Genomic DNA, 21,290 nt, shown 5'->3' with positions numbered 1-21,290 from the left:
CTAACTCCCTCCCAGACCCTGCATCCCCATCCCTTGCCCCAGGTCAAAACCACCTCCCACAGCCTAATGCCTTCTTGGAGCCTTCATTCCGAACCTCCTCCTGCACCCCAACCCACTGCCCCAGCCCTGAGCCCCATCCCACAACCCACACTCCAACCCCCTGCCCCAGCCCTGAGCCTGATCCTGCACTCCAAATCCCTTGGCCCCCGCCCAGAGCCCCCTCCTACACCCCAAACCCCTCATCCCCAGCCCCCCCCCGGAGCCTGCACCCGCCAGTTGAAGCCCTCACCCCCTCCCACACCCAAACCCCCACCCCAGCCTGGAGCCCTGTCCTGCACCATTAAACCCTCATATCTGGCCCTAATCTGGAGCCTAGGGGAAGCCCCGTACCGATGTGCCCCCCTGCAGGGTTATGTGTGACCCACGACTGATTTTTTTTATGTGGGTCAGTGCCCCGATGATTAAAAAAAAGTTCCCCACCCCGACCTAGCCAATACTTTTTGCAGACTCACATGCACAGTTTCTGTGGCTAGCAAACCTCCCCCTCTAATCCTCTCCTTTTGCTGAGGTTTCCTAGGACCTCAGAACTGCTCCAATTCACTCAATATGACGAGAAGGGAAATAAAAAGAGAGAAAGCGGCTCCCTGGGTAGGGATTAATTATAAAGGCTAGTGTTTTACGCCTATGAAGGACTCCGCTGTGTACATTTCAATTAGACATTCACAATCTCTCTCAGCCAACTTGTCTAGACCCAAGCATCCCTGTGAGCAAGCTGCAGCTACCCTTCACAACACTCAATTATCTTTTCTTTTTTGTGGGGAGGGAGGAGTGTTTAAAGAATCAGACCTGGGGAAATACAGAGGTCTTTCCATGGTTTCATTGCCCAACCCTAATGGGCAAGGCCTGAGGAAGATCCACTGAAATCCCAGTGGGGTGTTAGAAGATGGCAGCAGGTATGGGTGTAACATGGGGAAACTAGCTGTAAGAGGTTGCATCCACACTCCTCTCTGAGTTTAAAGGGCACTGTAGTGCACCTCCAAGGTTGGAGACAGTTTAAGAACCTAACCCTCATTTTAATTACACACAACCCCCCCACTTCCCTTAATATCAATGGGCCTACATCAGGCTCACTGGACTTTGCAGTAATACCCATCCCCCAGCACTCACTGGGACTGTCAGAGTCACCCCACGCATGCACCCCCACTACAGAGCAGTCACTGCAACTGAAACACTAAAGGAAGTCCTAGAATCATCTCCCCACAAGCTTCTGCTACAGGAAGCAGGGTCTCTCAATTCACACCCAGTGCCCCCCCCCACACACACCCATACTTCCCAGAAGAGAAGTGCAGCCACTACAACCCGCCCAGGGCCGGCAATGAAGTCTCCCCACATACACCAACCTCAGGCCTCACCCAGGAGAGATGCACCAGTCACCCCACACAGGCACCCTAACACCACCCAGACTGCAAAAAGGTCACCCCTACTCACAAAGTGGGGCAGCTGTTAGCCACCATCCCGGGCCTCCCTACCCCCATGCCACTCCCCCAACACCCGCACCTCCCGTTCCCCACAGCCTCCCACCTCTTCCCCAAAGTGCCTATTCTCCTGCCTGCCCCCTCTCCCTCCCCCCCGCCGTGAGGGGCCTACTCCCCTGCCCCCTCCCCCCCCCGCCGTGCGGGGCCTACTTCCCTGCCCCCTCCCCCCCCCGCCGTGAGGGGCCTACTCTCCTGCCCCCTCCCCCCCCCGCCGTGAGGGCCTGCTCCCCTGCCCCTCCCCGCCGTGAGGGCCTGCTCCCCTGCCCCTCTCTCCTCCCCGCCGTGAGGGCCTGCGCCCCTGCCCCTCCCCGCCGTGAGGGCCTACGCCCCTGCCCCTCCCCCGCCGTGAGGGCCTGCTCCCCTGCCCCTCCCCCCCGCCGTGAGGCCTACTCCCCTGCCCCTCCCCGCCGTGAGGGCCTGCTCCCCTGCCCCTCCCCGCCGTGAGGGCCTGCTCCCCTCTCTCCCTCCCCCGCCGTGAGGGGCCTGCTCCCCTGCCCCTCCCCCGCCGTGAGGGGCCTGCTCTCCTGCCCCCTCTCTCCCTCCCCCCCGCCGTGAGGCCTGCTCCCCTGCCCCCGCCGTAAGGGCCTACTCTCCCTCCCCCCCCCGCCATGCGGGGCCTGGCGCCCGGACACCGGGAGCGCCGCCGCCTCCCCCCCGGCCCGCCGCGCACCGTCTCCTCGGGGTCGATGTCGATCTTGAAGGTCTGCTGCTGCAGGGTTTTCAGGGTGATCTGCATGGCGAGGGCGCCGCCCCGGAGCTCGGCCGCCCCGCGCTCGCGGCCTGCGCCTCCCGGACCCGCTCCTGCCGCCTCGGCCCCCGGGGCCGCTCACTCCGCTCGGCGCGCGTGGGGGGGGAGTCGGGCGGGGGCGGACGGGCGCGCGGGGGAAAGGCTCTCGCGGCTCACAGCCTGGCCGCCGCCATCATGACTCGCGTCCGCAGCCCCCTGCACAAGATAGGGGGAGGGGAGAGGGCAGGGACGCTCCGTGCGCAGGCGCGGGAGGGGAAAGGCGGGGGTGGCCTCTGCGCATGTGCGGGGAGCGTTTCGGTTGGTGGGGAGAAGCTGCTGGGTAGGAAGGGGATTGACAGAGGGGCGGGGTTAAATTGCGTGGGGAGGGCAGGGTCTCCCGGGGGAGGGCTGCTGGGGGCAGGGTTAGGGGTGGGACTGTGGGGGCTGGGGAAGGGGCTGCTGGGGGCAGGGTTAGGGGTGGGACTGTGGGGGTTGGGGAAGGGGCTGCTGGGGGCTGGGTTAGGGGTGGGACTGTGGGGGTTGGGGGAAGGGGCTGCTGGGGGCAGGGTTAGGGGTGGGACTGTGGGGTTGGGGAAGGGGCTGCTGGGGGCTGGGTTAGGGGTGGGACTGTGGAGGGCTGGGGAAGGGGCTGCTGGGGGCAGGGTTAGGGGACTGTGGGGGCTGGGGGAAGGGGCTGCTGGGGGCAGGGTTAGGGGTGGGACTGTGGGGTGTTGGGGAAGGGGCTGCTGGGGGGCTGGGGGAAGGGGCTGCTGGGGGCTGGGTTAGGGGTGGGACTGTGGGGGTTGGGGAAGGGCTGCTGGGGGCAGGGTTAGGGGTGGGACTGTGGGGTTGGGGAAGGGGCTGCTGGGGGCAGGGTTAGGGGTGGGACTGTGGGGGCTGGGGTTGGGGAAGGGGCTGCTGGGGGCAGGGTTAGGGGTGGGACTGTGGGGGTTGGGGAAGGGGCTGCTGGGGGCAGGGTTAGGGGTGGGACTGTGGGGTTGGGGAAGGGGCTGCTGGGGGCTGGGTTAGGGGTGGGACTGTGGGGGTTGGGGAAGGGGCTGCTGGGGGCTGGGTTAGGGGTGGGACTGTGGGGTTGGGGAAGGGGCTGCTGGGGGCTGGGTTAGGGGTGGGACTGTGGGGTTGGGGAAGGGGCTGCTGGGGGCAGGGTTAGGGGACTGTGGGGGCTGGGGAAGGGGCTGCTGGGGCAGGGTTAGGGGTGGGACTGTGGGGTGTTGGGGAAGGGCTGCTGGGGGCTGGGTTAGGGGTGGGACTGTGGGGGTTGGGGAAGGGGCTGCTGGGGGCAGGGTTAGGGGTGGGACTGTGGGGCTGGGGTTGGGGAAGGGGCTGCTGGGGGCAGGGTTAGGGGTGGGACTGTGGGGGTTGGGGAAGGGGCTGCTGGGGGCAGGGTTAGGGGTGGGACTGTGGAGGGCTGGGGAAGGGGCTGCTGGGGGCAGGGTTAGGGGTGGGACTGTGGGGTTGGGGAAGGGGCTGCTGGGAGCAGGGTTAGGGGTGGGACTGTTGGGGCTGGGGAAGGGGCTGCTGGGGGCAGGGTTAGGGGTGGGACTGTGGGGGTTGGGGAAGGGGCTGCTGGGGGCTGGGTTAGGGGTGGGACTGTGGGGGTTGGGGAAGGGGCTGCTGGGGGCAGGGTTAGGGGACTGTGGGGGCTGGGGAAGGGGCTGCTGGGGGGCAGGGTTAGGGGTGGGACTGTGGGGTGTTGGGGAAGGGGCTGCTGGGGGGCTGGGGAAGGGGCTGCTGGGGCTGGGTTAGGGGTGGGACTGTGGGGGCTGGGGAAGGGGCTGCTGGGGGGCTGGGTTAGGGGTGGGACTGTGGGGTTGGGGAAGGGGCTGCTGGGGGCAGGGTTAGGGGTGGGACTGTGGGGGCTGGGGTTGGGGAAGGGGCTGCTGGGGCAGGGTTAGGGGTGGGACTGTGGGGGTTGGGGAAGGGGCTGCTGGGGGCAGGGTTAGGGGTGGGACTGTGGGGTTGGGGAAGGGGCTGCTGGGGCTGGGTTAGGGGTGGGACTGTGGAGGGCTGGGGGCAGGGGCTGCTGGGGGCAGGGTTAGGGGTGGGACTGTGGGGGTTGGGGAAGGGGCTGCTGGGGAGCAGGGTTAGGGGTGGGACTGTTGGGGGCTGGGGGAGGGGCTGCTGGGGGCAGGGTTAGGGGTGGGACTGTGGGGGTTGGGGAAGGGGCTGCTGGGGGCTGGGTTAGGGGTGGGACTGTGGGGGCTGGGGAAGGGGCTGCTGGGGGCAGGGTTAGGGGTGGGACTGTGGGGGTTGGGGGAAGGGGCTGCTGGGAGCAGGGTTAGGGGTGGGACTGTTGGGGGGCTGGGAAGGGGCTGCTGGGGCAGGGTTAGGGGTGGGACTGTGGGGGTTGGGGAAGGGGCTGCTGGGGGCTGGGTTAGGGGTGGGACTGTGGGGGTTGGGGAAGGGGCTGCTGGGGGGCAGGGTTAGGGGTGGGACTGTGGGGGCTGGGAAGGGGCTGCTGGGGGCAGGGTTAGGGGTGGGACTGTGGGTGTTGGGGAAGGGGCTGCTGGGGGCAGGGTTAGGGGTGGGACTGTGGGGTTGGGGAAGGGGCTGCTGGGGGCAGGGTTAGGGGTGGGACTGTGGGTGTTGGGGAAGGGGCTGCTGGGGGCAGGGTTAGGGGTGGGACTGTGGGGGCTGGGGGAAGGGGCTGCTGGGGGGCTGGGTTAGGGGTGGGACTGTGGGGGGTTGGGGAAGGGGCTGCTGGGGGGCAGGGTTAGGGGTGGGACTGTGGGGGTTGGGGAAGGGGCTGCTGGGGGCAGGGTTAGGGGTGGGACTGTGGGGGTTGGGGAAGGGGCTGCTGGGGGCAGGGTTAGGGGTGGGACTGTGGGGGGCTGGGGGAAGGGGATGCTGGGGGGCAGGGTTAGGGGTGGGACTGTGGGGGTTGGGTGAAGGGGCTGCTGGAAGGATGTAGGATTGAGGAGGGAAGCGGCAGGTCCGGGGTGTGAATGAAGAGCAGTTGAGACTGGAGGAGGAGCTGGGATCCAGGGTCCTCTGCCTGGCTGCTACTACTGTAGAGTGTTATACAATATAATACACAGGAGCGTGAGCACATGGGGGTTTGTGATGAGCATTACACATGGAGGGCATCTGTCCCCCGTATTTTAGCAAAAGTGTTACCATGCTCTTTTTATGATGCCCTCATTAAAAAAAATTCTCTGTCTGAGTATACTTCACTGGAGCTTAAAGGTGTCTGTCCTGCTCTCTGTAACCCATTAACCCCCACCCTTTTCTTTAATGGGCCACTTCACCTTCAGTGTTCAATGTTAATGGGCCACTTCACCTTCAATGGTCCCTTAGTGCATGTTCTATCTGTTGGATCTCCTATTTAGCTTTGACACTCTAAGGCTAGGTCTACACTGGGGGGGAGTCGACCTAAGAAACGCAATTTCAACTACACGAATAGCGTAGCTGAAGTCGGCGTATCTTAGGTCGATTTACTTGGCCGTGAGGATGGTGGCGAGTCAACCGCTGCCGCTCCCCTGTGCTGCGGCGAAGTTCCGGAGTCAACGGCAGAGCAATCGGGGATCGATTTTATTGCGTCTACACTAGACACGATAAATCAATCCCCAATAAATTGATCATGTAGACATACCCTAAGTCTATGTCTACACTGGCAATTGAATCACAAAACTTGTCTTTCAGAGGTGTTAGCTCCCCCACCCCCAGAGACAAAAGTTTTGCAGCAACAAGCCTCTTGCCAACAACGCAAACACTGCTTGCTCTTTGGGGGTGGAAGTTTTTTGTCAGCAGGTGAGCGGACAAACATTGGCTACACTGCACGACTTTTAGTAGCATGGCTTTAGCGACACAGCTGTGTAGTGTAGACAAGCCCTAAGGCCAGGTTTGCACTACAGACCTATGTTGTGGGTGTGACAAATCCACACACCTAAGTGACCTACTTATACCAGCCTAATCCCCCCCGCTCCCCATGTAAACAATGCTATGTTGATGGGAGAGCTTCTCCCATCAACATAGCTACTGCTTCTTGGGGAGGTGGATTAACTAACGATGCAGTGGCACAGCTGCACCGGTACAGCTACCCCGCTGTAGGTGAAGACGAGCCCAAAGTACCTTTCTCAGACCTGATGAAGAGCTCTGAGTAGCTTGAAAGCTTGTCTCACCACCAGAAGTTGTTCCAATAAAATCTATTACCTCACCCACCTTGTCTCTCTCACGCACAGACACATATAAAATCCTCATTAAATATCAATGTTAGTGTAATTTAGATGTCAACATATATGAATGTTCCAATTACTATGCTATAAATAATAATAAAATCCCCCATCCTTCTTATCCCAGGACACCTTGCAAAGTTCTATTCACCCTCTTTATGCAGGGTGAGTAGAACTTTGTAATGAACAAGTAAAATATTTGGATCATTATCATCATTAGCATGGTAAATTGGAGGATTAGATTTTGTGCTTAAACTGATGAATGTCTCTGATAATTTTGCAAGGTTTCCCAAGCAGCACTGAGGATCAGAAATTGGTGGATTTCTCTGCAGTCCAGGGGAGACTTAGGAGGAGCCTCATAGTGAGAATGAATGTGTGTGTGGCATTGCTGTCTGCATCCACTGCACCTTGGGCTCTGGCACTCACTTTTACCAGACAGCCAAAGAAACTTCTGACTGTTGCTAATAGGAATCCGGCATTCTTGACAGCAGAGAATAACTTGGTTGCATTGTATTCAAGGTAATTCAAAAAGAGAGTGATGTTCAAGCACATCTAATATCACTTGTTGTTCTTGTACTGGTTGTTTGTTTACAAGTTAAAACATCATTTGCCCTCTTTTACTACTACTGCGTGCTACTGTATCTAATTTTTTGTCTTGCAGCTAAAACCTTTAATTGTACTTCAGCGTTTCATTTAGCAGTGTTTGAATTTAAAGCAATCAAACCTCCTTAAATGCTGCTTTCTACATGTAAATATAGCTGGTTTGTAGTTAATAGGTCAGTACAAATGTAGATGTTTTGTAGTGAATAGTTCAATTTCCCTCAGTTGCACTACCCTTCACCACTGAAATCAAATAGAATCAGTTAAACATAAACAATCCCTTTTATCATTTGTGTATGGTTACAATTTATACATTGCAAACTTCTCCTCCCAAATATAGGATCTGATCTTCATTTATGCTGAGGCTGTTTTGCACCTCTGTGCCAGCGTACAGGGGCTTTAAAGATGGCTTAAATAAAACCAATACCCACTTTAAGGCCCTTTTAACTTGGCAGAGTGGTGTAAAATGGCATCAGCGTAAATGAGAATCAAGTCCAAAGCTAATTTCCTAGACCTGAAGAAGCTTTGTGTAAGCCCCAAAGTTTGTCTCTCTCCCCAACAGAAGTTGGTCCAATAAAAGATATCGCCTCACCCACCTTGTCTCCATTGAATCCAAAGACATTTCATTTCTTAGGATGAAATTCTCAAAGCCTGTTACTTGGGCTTTAAGTGAGGAATCAATAGGGGATGGAAAAAAGCATAATCTTCCCCTAGTGTATAGGGCAAGGCCCCTGGGGCAACTCTACCATCTGCTTCTCCATTGCAGAGTTTGGAACCAGTGGATCTGAGCAGGCCAGAAACGCAGTATAGGCAATCCTATGGTCAATACATAACCTCTTCATTTCCATAAAGCAGGTCACTGCAGATGTTGGCTGTTGGAGATGTGGTATCCCCACCACACCACACCCTGCATGCTCTTTCTGCAGCTCTGTTCCTACAGATAGTAGCTTTGTGGTGCTTCCACTGTATTTGGTCGTTCAACAGCAGAGAGAACAGGAGTACTTGTGGCACCTTAAAGACTAACAAATTTATTTTAGCATGAGCTTTCGTGAGCTGCAGCTCACTTCTTCGGATGCATAGAATGGAACACACAGACAGAGGATATTTATACATACAGAGAACATGAAAAGGTGGAAGTACGCATACCAACAGGCAGAGTCTAATCAATTGAGATGAGCTATCGTCAGCAGGAGGAAAAAAAACTTTTTGAAGTGATAATTAATATGGCCCATAGAAGGTGTGAGGAGAACTTAACAGCAGAGAGTATTTTCTGGGATGGAATCTGATTGTTTATTTTCTTCTCTTTTCATTCTACAACATTTGGAACAATTATTGCTTTGTGATCATAATTATTGCTTTGTGATCATAACAAGGCTCACAACTATACATTTTGGTAACATTTTTTTTTTTTTACTATGTAAGGGCACAACACTGCTTCCATTCAAAGTCAATGGCAAAATTCCTGTTTGCTTCACTGACAGTAAAGTTAAACCTAAGATTTCACTACTTTCAGTTAAGTTAAGGTCTAGATTGCAAACCTATATGGCCACAGTGATTGTTATCTATTGTTCAGAAGACATGAGCTTTCTTTTCTAAATATTTGATCACAGTGATGCAGTCAGTCCAACTTAATGTCACTATCAGTTCGCCCATGTCTTTTCCCCATTATCCAAGACTCTTCAGTAGCTGATCTGACATTTCTTAGCTTAAAATCAAATCACCCAAACAGAGGTGTTTGTTTTCATTGCCTTACTATTACAAAGTGAAATTATTAATTACAGAGCTGAAGGAAAACAAGCTGAAACAAAAAACATACAGTGCTGTTAACTGAAAAGATGAAAAATTTCTTGGGCCTCAGGGAATAGTGAATAGTAGTAAGGACCCAAACCTGAAATTAGATCTGTATGTGTGGACCTCTGTGACCATGGAGGGTTTCCCTGGGCACTCTGATACACTCACATGGGGCTAGCTGCAAGATCCTAAATACATTTGGACAACAGTGATTTTCAATTGACAATTGATATTAAATGGGCATCAGTTGTACCAAATTAGTACCATGTGTTTTGGCCCAGTGGTTGCCCCCCTCCCATTGGGGTGACATTTTCCACTGAGTCAATATTAAATGATCTATGCCATACTTGCTTATAAGTTCTGGTTTCTATGTTGCTGTTACATCCACAAGTACAATATTGCAATGGACCTTTCTGGAATGTGTTACAGCAAAATCAGTGAAACCCACTGCAAACACAGCTCCAGAATAGGTGACTTTGTAACTTACTTCCAGTTTGAAAGACAAATCACTTCTGTGTAAATGGTTTATATTTGTCAGTACTTAGCCTAATTTTAAATATTCACAGCTTTATTCATCTTTCAACAATAAAAGTATTCTTTCCTTTTTATTGAAGGAACGTTGTCAAGGTTGACAGGCCTGATCTTTAATGTACATTAAAACTGCCATTTAAAAATAAAATTTCCTCCTGATCATGAAAAATCTATCAGCTTTGAATAATCCCACTGAGGGCAATGGTGCTATTTACACAACTAAAGTTCCTTGGGTGTAAGTATTTGCATGGTCACACCCAAAAGTGAGGAAATTCACAGTCAAATCTCCAACCCCAAATTACAACAGACTGTCAGACCTGATTCTGATCTACGTCATGCAAGTGCAAATCAAGAGTTATTCTACTGTAGTTAATACATTTGTGTAACCCTTCTGCCCCTCTAAGTTGGCAGCAACAAGGGCCGGGTTCAGTATCCAGGGGTTCCGTTTCAATAACGCAATGCAAAACCGGCTCGAGCCCCCACCCAGTGACCTGGGACAATTACCTACCACCCTCCCGGGAGCCTCTAGGAGGCAATACTTCCCCACTCGCAAGCACGAAGTCTGAGTGTAGCAAAATCCTTTTAATAAAGGAGGGAAACAATGCGGCATCACGTTGGAGAGACACCACAAACAGGACTATACACAAACCATAAGCAAAAACCCACCTCCAAGTACATTTGGCATTGTCCTTAGGGTCTTAAGTCCAATCACCCCAAAGTCCAACAACCCAAAAGTCTCAGTCTCTGGTCAGCGCCACACCAGAGTTCAAAAGTTTATCTGCAGAGTTTTACCCCCCCAGCCTGGGTGGAAATGGGGGGGGGGGTCACGCACACAGGGTGCTAAGGGACACCTTACGTGGGCCAGGGCCGACTGCCCCGCTTCTCCGTGGAGTTCTCCTGCAGCCTTCACCACGACTGGCTCCACTCCACCAGCTGTGCCGCTCCTTCAGCAGACCCGTGAACCACGTCAGCCGTCCCCGCAAACCGCTCCACACTGCTCGCTGTTCCATGGGCTGCTCCAACGTGCTGCAGACTGCTCCGCTCTGCCAGCTGCTTGGTGATAGATCTTCAGGCTCTCCCACTACTTAACACAGCACTCAGTGATCTCAGCTCAGTAAGTTTAGCTCTTTTAGTTATTTCAGCTCTTAGTGATTTCAACTTGTAGTAGGAGAGCCCCAGTGCCACATGGCCCAACGTGAATTCAGGTCAGCAACCTCTAGATGGACTCCTAAAGGATTCAAAATTAGCTCTGCTCTTTAACAGTGGAGAGAGGAGGAAGTGCAATTGGTGTTCCAGGCCCTCAAAAGGGGCCCATACCATCAGGTACACACACCAGCCCCCACCCTCTCTCCATTCACTGGGTTTTGGAACCCATGTCCCTTGTCTAGCAAGTACTATTTAATGTAGGTTGAGTCATTTCTATCATAAAGCAGTCTCATAGTTTCTCATTCACATAATTAAGGTAACAGCACTTTTTTTCCTTCCTGCCCCAATAACAAAGAAATTGGGGATCCCACAGCTGTGAAAATAACCATCCCAGGCTTCTGTGTGTTATGCTAAGTGGAATGGGTTTACCAATGCAAATGTGCATTCCTGAAATTCCTTTGCCCACTCCTCATAATTTACCACCAGATGTCAGGGTAGGGCTCATCCTTACTCTGCTTACATCCTCCCCCCAGCCGAGAATTTGTCGTCCCGACAAATCACATTCCCTACTATACCAACTTACTGGTCCCCTCCAAAGGGCCTCAGATAGCCCACTTTAGCTTTCACAAACCTGTGTGCTAAATGTATTGGCTCTTCACTAGTCACCCCAGGTGCATCGTAAGTTAACCGCTTCACTGATCTTATTACCCTGTCTCGCCTATTGAGAATCTCTGTTGCTGTGGTAGGGGGGACATCCTCTTGAGTGATGGGTGGGAAGGTTTCCTGTGAGTTCCCCTCAGGTACTGGCATAGGCCCCTGCATTTCCAGTTCTAACAGTGGAGGGTCGAAGGTGCTTGGGACATCTTCCATCTGTATGTCGCCACTGTCCAGTAATCTGTGTAAGTCATTACACGGGGATTCCACCAGTGGCTCAGGAGTGTCAGGAATGGGCCTAAATACTTCTGCCATAGGGTTTAGGGCGGAAGAGGAGGTACTCTCTTTTGATTCAGCTGATCAAGACTGCAATCTCGTCTTCATCCTAGGATACACCATGGTTGTGTCTTCCTCCTCAGACTCACTCTCAGATGTGCTGAGTAGGGGTAGGTTAGCTGCAGGGGGCTGGCTGTCCACGTTGGAAGGTGGCTTTGGTACAGCACCTTCGTTCTGCCCAGTTGCCCTGTTGTGGCCCATCTCATAAGGGCTGCCTATCAATTCCCCCACCGGGAGCAAAAGGTTTCTATGCACGGTCTTTGTCTGCCCTGGACCCTCTTCAGGTTTGATCTTGTAGACCGGCAGGTCTCCTAGCTTTTCCATCACCAAGTAAGGTATTGCTTTCCATCTGTCAGCTATCTTGTGTTTGCCAGCAATACCCAAATTTCGCAGCAGGACTCTGTCCCCTGGCTGGAGCTCTTGCAGACGTACCCTAGCATCATATCGATGTTTGTTATGATCTGCATTCTTCCGAGCTGCAGATGTAGCTAAGTGATAAGCATCCCGCAGCTTTTCTCGTAGTCAGGATACATATTGCTGATGGGTTTCATAGCTATCGCCATCCTCTGATACACCAAAGCACAGGTCTATGGGTAATCTTGGTTCTCGCCCAAACATCAAGAGATACGGGGTGACTCCCGTAGCATCGTTCTTGGTGGCGTTGTAGGCGTGCACCAGAAATGCAACATGTTGGCTCCAGGTTGCCTTCTGCTCTGGCCGCAAAGTCCCTAACATATCTAACAGGGTTCGGTTGAACCTCTCTGGCTGAGGGTCACCCTGCGGGTGATAAGGCGTTGTCCTCGACTTTTTAATTCCTGCTATCCTCAGCACCTCCTTCAGAAGGTGACTCTCAAAGTCTCGTCCCTGATCCGAGTGTATCTGGGCTGGGAATCCATAAACTGAGAAATATTTTTCCCATAGTACTCGAGCGACAGTGGTGGCCCTCTGATCACGTGTGGGGTATGCCTGCGCATATCGCATATAATGGTCGGTCACTACTAGAATGTTCCCAATATTCCTCTTGTCCACTTCTAAAGACAAGAAATCAATGCATACCAGCTCCAGAGGTTTGTTGCTGGTGATGTTCTTCAGATATGCAGCCCTCGTGGGCATAGTTTTCCTTTGAACACATCGAGCGCAGGTCTCACATTTTCTGCGAACATCTTCAGCCATCCGGGGCCAATAGAACCTACTGCGGGTAAGTTCCAGGGTCCTCTCCATCCCTAAATGTCCAAAGTCATCATGCAGGGCCCTCATGGCCAGGGCTCTGTACTCTTTCGGCAGCACTAGTTGGTTCCGTTGCTTTTGTAGAGGGTCTGTGGTCACGCGGTGTAGCACTCTCTGAATCAGTTTTAGCTTGGTCCATTCTCTCAATAGTAGTTTGCCCTCTGGGGTAGGTGGGACAACCGCAGCTGAGCCTCGCCCCTCCCTTTTGGCAAGTAGTGTATCACGAATGTCAATATCTTGCAGCTGGGCTTCCTGCCAGTCAGCCGCATTGAGCACGGGCAAGGGAGATTGGTCCAAAGCAATATAGTTCACCGAAGCAGAAGGCACGCATTCAGGGGGCAGGCCCAAAGCTTCAGCAACGCATCCATGAAGGCTCTCATGGGTCTCCGGCTCTCTGCGACTCACGCTGCAAATAGCTCTCACTCCATCTGTGGGTATCACAGCAACTCCTGGTGCTTGTGGACGCCTGGACAATGCATCTGCATCTACATTGCTTCTCCCTGATCGGTATTGAATGCTGAAGTCATAGCTAGCCAAAGCAGCCACCCATCTTTGCCCTGTAGCATCCAGTTTAGCACTTGTTAACACATAAGTCAATGGGTTGTTGTCTGTCCACACCTGGAACTGAGCACCATACAAGTAGTCTCGAAATTTCTCAGTGATGGCCCATTTCAAGGCCAAGAACTCCAGCTTGTGGGTGGGATAGCGGGCTTCACTATCAGACAGTCCTCGGCTGGCAAAGGCTACAGGTTTACGCTTGCCTTCCACCTCCTGGTACAGTACTGCTCCCAGACCCTCCAAACTGGCATCAGTATGCAGGATAAATGGCTTGCTTGGGTCAGCAAAGACTAGGACAGGGGAATGAGTTAGGCAAGTAATGATTTCTCGAAAAGCCCTTTCACATCTCTCATTCCACCGTGGCCCAAAGGGTTCGAAGGGGCCATAGTGTCTCTGCACAGAAGGCCCTTTATTCTTGGTCTTAGATTTGTTCTTGCTGGACTGATATCCCCTGGTAAGATCATTGAGGGGTTTTACAACTGTAGCATAGTTTTTCACAAATCTACGGTAGTAGCCACTAAACCCAAGGAAAGTCTTGAGTTCTCTGTAGTTGCTTGGACGTGGCCATGTAGTGAGTGCTTCTATTTTATCAGGATCAGTACTCACACCCTCTTGGGACACGATGTGGCCCACATACTTCACCGAGGTCCTGCAGAACTGGCATTTGTCAATTGAAAGCTTCAAACCATAATCCTCCAACCTATCAAGCACTTTAAGAAGTCTTTCTTCATGCTCTTCCAAAGTTCTTCCAAACACAATCAAGTCATCCAAATAAACTAATACTTGCAGTAAATTCATGTCTCCCACAACTTTCTCCATAAGACGTTGAAATGTGGCAGGTGCTACAGAAATCCCTTGGGGCATGCGTTCGAACTGATAAAACCCTAATGGGCAGATGAAGGCTGTCTTCTCCTTATCTTCTTCACCCAGGGGGATCTGGTAGTATCCACTCCGAAGATCCAACACAGAGAACCACTGGCTTCCCAGCAAACAGTCTAAGGCATCTTGGACTCGAGGCATTGTGTACTGGTCAACCACAGTACGGCGGTTTAGGGTGCGGTAGTCAATACACATCCAGATTTTCCCATTCTTTTTACGGACCACCACAATGGGTGAGGCATATGGGCTGCAGGACTCTGTAATGATGCCATTCACAGCCAGCTCCTGAAGATGTTGTCACACATCTTCCATCTCGGAGAGAGCAATCCTCCTAGATCTCTCTCTGAAAGGTCGGGAGTCATGTAGTCTGATGTTGTGCTCTACTCCTTTTGCCCATCCCACATCCCACTCATGCAGTGAGAACACCTTGGGTCTTTCACAAAGTTTCCTCCTCAGGCGATCTTTCCACTCCTCGGACAATGGTGAATCTCCAAAGTCAAACTTTGCTGGGTCTATTGTCGGAACTTGAGTCTCGCACTGGGGTTTCACAATTGATTCAGGCTCGAAGAGGTCTGCTATCTTTTGTCCTTGCTTCACAACAACATCTCGACTTGTTTCATTAGCAATCAGTATAGTCACCTTTTCCTGGGCTTCAGCAGGTAGGGTTATGACTCCACTGGGGACCAGCACTCCTTCCGGGAGCTCTCCTTCAACTGGCTGCTCTATCATTGCTAATGCCCCTTTACTGCCTTTCAGCCTGGTACTCATGACAAGCACCTCTTGCTCCGTCCTTGCAGGCACTACTAAGGGGGTTGTGCCCATGTACTTCAGTGCCCCAATCGGTAGCTCAGCTGTCTCTTTTTTAGCGCTCTCAATCTTCCTAGAGGCTTCAGCACAAAGCGTATGGATCATCAGGGTACTCAGGTACTGGTCCCCAGCCCGTTGTCTGCAGTAATCCGCGAGCACCTTGAAGAGACTGGAGTTGGTCCCTATCAGCACAGACACATTAGAGGTCCCTTTAGGGTCAGGGCATATTAAGGCAGCTGTGTCTACCTCTTCCCTTACCCCAGCAACCTCCTCTGGGAATTCCAGGTGCACTATGACATACCCTTGGTAGGGGTATTCATCCATGCTGAGGCCACACAGACCAATGCCAGTCAGTGGCTGTATAGGCAGGTGCCTAAGCATCTGTTGGTAGAATGACTGAAATATAATAGTCACTTGAGATCCAGTGTCAAGCACGGCTTTACACTCCACCCCTTCAATCCTCACCATGACCTCTGCTCGAGGCCCTATCAGTCCTGCAGGGATCCCAGCTGGACGGTCTCTTCTGGGGGAATCTTCAAATCCTGTAGGCCTAGGTGGTCTCCGTTCCCAGACCTTCTGACAGCTACTGGGTCTCTCCCAACTGATCCTCAGCTTTTCATACACTAAGGAGGGGTTCTCTTCCTTATGGCAGTTAGCAGCACTGTGCCCATCCTGACCACACCGGTAGCAAAAGAATTGTCCTTTCCCTCTTCGACAGGGTGCGATAGTGGCTCTAGATACTGACTTCTCCATCACCACAATCTGAGGCTCCTTATTTCTGGAAATCTGAGCTCGGCCAATGGTGCTTTGCAGCTCAGCTATCCGTTCTGTCAGGCCCTGCATTTGTTGGGCAAGTTCCTCTGTGGTGCTCACCATCAGTACACTGGCCATTTGCAGTGGCGTTGTGCTGGCTGGTTCCAATGTTTGGGCTTCCCAACACTCGCTGGCAGCCTGCCTTTCTTCCTCTTCCCTGACCTCCTTTATCAGCTGGGAGTAACTTGGGGGATGATCCTGCCGTTCTCTTAGTCGGAGATGAAGTAGGATCGGGTTCTGATACCGAGTCCCTCTTACAACTTGAGCCAGTCTGGTCTGATCCATCTGCTCAGCAGTCACTGCTCCCCTCATAACAGCTCTCTGAAGTAGTCTCTCCAGCCTCTGTATATAGGCTGAAATTTTCTCACCCCTTTCCTGTCGGGAATCAAGGAATTTACAGTAACTGTCTTCAGGGCTCTCTACGCTCCCAAAGGTATTATCAAGGGCCTCTAGGCAGTCCTTCACACTGACCTTAGAGTCAATGAGCTTCAGGGTGCGAAGTACATCTAATGCTGGGCCACTAAGGCTCTCTATTAGACATCTTCGCTTTTCTACATCAAGTATGGCCCACTCCCACAGCATTTCAGTGGTATGCTCCAACCAGGGTTCAAACTCCTCTTCCCCAGCAAATAACCTTAACTTACGACAAGAGTTTGACGTAGCATAGGCCAACACAATCTTTTCCAATATATGCCTCAGTGCTTGTGCCCAATCATTGGCTGAGGCTGCCGCCCCTGAGCTAGAAGCTGCAGGACTGGGGCCCAACAAACCCGACATATTAGCCATTATACAAACAGTAATTCCCTCAAAATATAAAGACAATTGTTTCCCAATACAGTGGAACACTCAACAGGTGCTTGCGAGGGGTACTGACCCAGGGATCCCCCAAAAATATAACCCTTCTGCCCCTCTAAGTTGGCAGCAACAAGGGCCGGGTTCAGTATCCAGGGGTTCCATTTCAATAACACAATGCAAAACCAGCTCGAGCCCCCACCCAGTGACCTGGGACAATTACCTACCACCCCCCGAGCACCTCTAGGAGGCAATACTTCCCCACTCGCAAGCACAGAGTCCGAGTGTAGCAAAATCCTTTTAATAAAGAAGGGAAACAATGCGGCATCACGTTGGAGAGACGCCACAAACAGGACTATACACAAACCATAAGCAAAAACCCACCTCCAAGTACATTTGGCATTATCCTTAGGGTCTTAAGTCCAATCACCCCAAAGTCCAACAACCCAAAAGTCTCAGTCTCTGGTCAGTGCCACCCCAGAGTTCAAAAGTTTATCTGCAGAGTTTTACCCCCCCAGCCTGGGTGGAAATGGGGGGGGGTCACACACACAGGGTGCTAAGGGACACCTTACATGGGCCAGGGCCGACTGCCCCGCTTCTCCATGGAGTTCTCCTGCAGCCTTCACCACAACTGGCTCCACTCCACCAGCTGTGCCGCTCCTTCAGCAGACCCGTGAACCACGTCAGCCGTCCCCGCAAACCGCTCCACACTGCTCACTGTTCCATGGGCTGCTCCAACGTGCTGCAGACTGCTCCGCTCTGCCAGCTGCTTGGTGATAGATCTTCAGGCTCTCCCACTACTTAACACAGCACTCAGTGATCTCAGCTCAGTAAGCTTAGCTCTTTTAGTGATTTCAGCTCTTAGTGATTTCAACTTGTAGTAGGAGAGCCCCAGTGCCACATGGCCCAACGTGAATTCAGGTCAGCAACCTCTAGATGGACTCCTAAAGGATTCAAAATTAGCTCTGCTCTTTAACAGTGGAGAGAGGAGGAAGTGCAATTGGTGTTCCAGGCCCTCAAAAGGGGCCCATACCATCAGGTACACACACCAGTCCCCACCCTCTCTCCATTCACTGGGTTTTGGAACCCATGTCCCTTGTCTAGCAAGTACTATTTAATGTAGGTTGAGTCATTTCTATCATAAAGCAGTCTCATAGTTTCTCATTCACATAATTAAGGTAACAGCACTTTTTTTCCTTCCTGCCCCAATAACAAAGAAATTGGGGATTCCACGGCTTTGAAAATAACCATCCCAGGCTTCTGTGTGTTATGCTAAGTGGAGTGGGTTTACCAATGCAAATGTGCATTCCTGAAATTCCTTTGCCCACTCCTCATAATTTACCACCAGATGTCAGGGTAGGGCTCATCCTGACTCTGCTTACATCTGCAATAGTTAATCAAACTAGTAGGAGATCAGAATCAGACCCAGCCTTCCTTCCACAGCTACATTCTGATGAGTGCTACAGTGCCTGAGGGCCCAATTCTGCTAACACATATACAGGCCTAACTTTATTCACCTAAGACTTTACTCCACAGGACCTTTCATGTGAGTAGTGATGTCAAACACACCAGAATTCTTCAAGATGTAACAAACATTTCCCAGTCAAAACCTTTTTAATTTATAGTGGCGGATATTTTCCTGCACCAAGATGCCCTGTGATGCAGGAGGGTTTGGGAAGGTGGTTCCAGGTCCCTAATTCTGTAGGACCAATCTGCACTAACCCTGGTCCTGAACTGAGCATGAATCTGAGCAGCCTAGGGGCTCCTCTAACTTAAACCAGTGCTGCCCCCGACACACTCTCTACACCAGGGTATGTGACAGGGGCAGCTGGTGAAAGAGGCAACTATCATGTCTTTACTGCAGTTAAGAATTTCCACATACATTGGAGGGGAGAAGGGGAATTTCTCAGGTGACCAGCTATGGCCAGATTCTATGGGAGAAGTTCCCAAACTTGTGATTTAGAGACCATAGGTGGCCTGTGGAGAGCTGGCTGATGAGGTGGAAGGGGAGATGACATGAAAAGCAAAAGCAGACAGCGGATTTATCTACACTTGGAAAACCAGTGTTGTTTTAAAACATATCAACTAACATTTTCTTTAACCTGTTTTTAAAAACCAGTTAGCACCTAGTGTAGATGCAGGCACTAAAATCTAAGAACATATTAGCTTATCATGGCTAGCCCTATGGTTAGTCAGCACCATGCGACCAAACAGTTCTCCTTGGGCCACGGGTTCTCCATGAGTCTGGCTATCTCTGGCTTATCCAAAGTGTCTCTGCTTTGCTGTGCATTGCAGTGTGGGGCATGACTGGAACCTTGTGTAGCTTACTCAGTGGGAATTTTGTCTGAATAAGGACAGTGGAATTGGGCCCGTAAAAGGTTTATATATTTATATAATTCCCAAAGTGGTCACTACATTGTGGCTCTGAGTCAGCAAAGCATTTAAGCGCCTGATTAGCTTTAGTCCTATTACGTCACCCACGATTTAATGGGACATAAGCACATGCTGAAAGTTGCATGTGCTTAAGAGTTTTTCTGAATTGGGGCCTAAGTGAATTTGTCTAGTCCAGTTTATGCAAAGAGGAATAAAGGGAGCAATTGTGACTTGAGAAGTGTTTGAGACACACTTCCTCCTGGCACTACTACTGGGGTGGTGCAGCTTACTCCCCTCTCCTTGCATGGGGGCTGTACCTCAAGTTATAATATACACAAGGCTAGTTTCTATTTGTTTTTATAATTTGGTCATAAGTCTCTCCTCAAGTCATATCAGTGTCCCTGCCACTTCTGGAGGTGAGGCTTGCCAAGAAAGGGCATCTGGGAGTTTGTAACTGAACATCACACTGCACACTACATGATTCCCCAAACATTTAAAAGTGAAGATCATTTTCCAAGCTTGTAATGATCATGACTGACAGTTCTGGAAGCTTAGCCTCTCATTATGCATGCCCACTAGAGAGTATTGATTGTAAGTTTTTGTATGCATAAAGATTAGTTATTTTTAAGAGGGCCAGTGTATTGAATTCAATATGACAAGAAATTCTCCAAGTGAAATAAACAAAAATCCAGAAAATCTTTGGTTTCGGTAATACTGTAGTAGTTTGGTCGTTTAATCAGAGGCTTTCTTTTAAGTGTAAGTGATTTATGAGGGGAGAAGGCAAAAAATAATTTTTGAGTTTGGATAGTGATCATCAGCTGAATCTCCATGGCTCATTTTTTTTTCAGTGCATCAGGATTGCCCATCTGTGTAATATTTATGCTTTGTCTGGGCTTCTCTCTTGCCTTTGTCCCTGTGAAATAATGGCAGGAGCAACCGGAAGCTGGAGATGAGCAAAGCTGCGATAGAGGAGGCCACACATCTGAACAGCTCCATGGCAATACTGAGTACCATGATGGTCATCAAAAGCACAGAGGGTGTGTGATCAATTTATATTTGTGTGATTTGATAGTATCACCATCAAGGAATGTACTGCTGACCACACTACAAGGAACTCGGAGAGGGAATTTACCTCAGCTATTGTCTGTGATTAATCTGGAACATTGATTCCAAACATGCCTGTCATATTAATAAAATTGTGAGACAAATCCTGCAGGACTAACTTGGGAAAAACTCCCTTTATTTGGCCTATTATGAAAAAGTTAGAACAGTTTATTATCATATGATTTATTAGTAACGTATTACAGCTATCATTGTCATTATCAGGAAGGATTTTAATTTAATCAAAATGCAGTTAAAATTAATTTAAACTATTGTCAGCCCAAATTGCACTGTTCCATCCACAGACCAAACTTTTCAAAGCTGGGTGTTTAAAGTTATGCCCCAGGTGTCCATATTTAGGAGCATACACTTTTCAACATTTTGCTTTTAATGCCGGTAGAATAAAGAAGAACAATATGGTAAGGCCTGGGGGTTTGGTCACACTATTAGTAGTCTGTACAGACCATCTGTTGTGCAGCAATACAGCTGCTAAAATACATTGCTCTCCTACAATATGGGTAGTCTGACAGCTGGAGTGTGTGGTTCCTCTGGACTTGTCAGGGGATTGCTCATATGTATAGCTACTCTAGTTACTCAAGTACTTTATGTAAAACAATCCTAACTTTTAGGTCTTGGTGACCATCAAGCCGTCTAAGTGACAGAGTGTCATCAAAGTTCCTACCCCATTCTATAGCCAATGCAACTGGAGAGCAATTGCAAAAACTTATATTATGGCTCATAATCAAACTGATCTCTGCAAAGCATAGTCAATGGAACTGCCAAGCTCCATCTGCTATTTCCATTTCCTGACACTGCCCACCCTGCTTCCTTTCCTCCTCATGTAAACCCTTTTCCTGACTGAAACAAGACAGGTGGTTTTACTGCATCACTGTAACGGTCCTCTTACATCAGCCAGAGTCAAATTTGAGTGTAGACACATGCATATGATAGGGCTATGCAAAGCAACTTGTATCTGCCTAACTTGTAGCGTAGACCCCAAGCCCCTGTTTCCAACTTGCATGACTCTTCCCTTCCTAGCTCTGGACTCTTCCCCAGCTCTGCTATTGAGCAGGGGTTTGTATACATTTAGCTGGCTCTGGCGAGCATAGGCAGCAGGCAGCCAACAAGTCCGTTGGCCTACCGATTGATTGTTCTCCTTTCTGCAGCTAGCCATCTGGGAGGCAGTATGATCCAGTGGATCGGGCATCAGACTGAGAGTATAGACCT

General features: G+C 51.0%; 1 protein-coding gene and 1 long non-coding RNA gene across 3 annotated transcripts in view; one reads left to right on the top strand and one right to left on the bottom strand.

The window, feature by feature from the left end:
* Nucleotides 1–2,573, bottom strand: part of RAD23B (RAD23 homolog B, nucleotide excision repair protein) — a 56,530-nt gene extending 53,957 nt beyond the window's left edge. Inside the window, exon 1 of one of the 2 annotated variants that reach the window (XM_039543925.1) lies at nt 2,206–2,573. In XM_039543925.1, the coding sequence (XP_039399859.1) occupies nt 2,206–2,271 (66 nt within the window). In that variant the 5' untranslated portion in view covers nt 2,272–2,573. The remainder of the gene's footprint in view (nt 1–2,205) is intronic. The other variant, XM_039543926.1, reaches the window with a different exon arrangement.
* LOC120407800 lies at nt 2,553–20,136 on the top strand. The gene is made up of 3 exons (XR_005600258.1): nt 2,553–2,602; nt 6,740–6,974; nt 19,893–20,136. It is a non-coding gene; the product is annotated as an uncharacterized LOC120407800 (long non-coding RNA).
* Nucleotides 20,137–21,290: the final 1,154 nt, after the last annotated feature.

Source organism: Mauremys reevesii, linkage group 6 (assembly GCF_016161935.1).
Source record: "Mauremys reevesii isolate NIE-2019 linkage group 6, ASM1616193v1, whole genome shotgun sequence".
Taxonomy (NCBI): Eukaryota; Metazoa; Chordata; order Testudines; family Geoemydidae; genus Mauremys; species Mauremys reevesii.
This window is presented reverse-complemented; position numbering and strand designations above follow the sequence as displayed.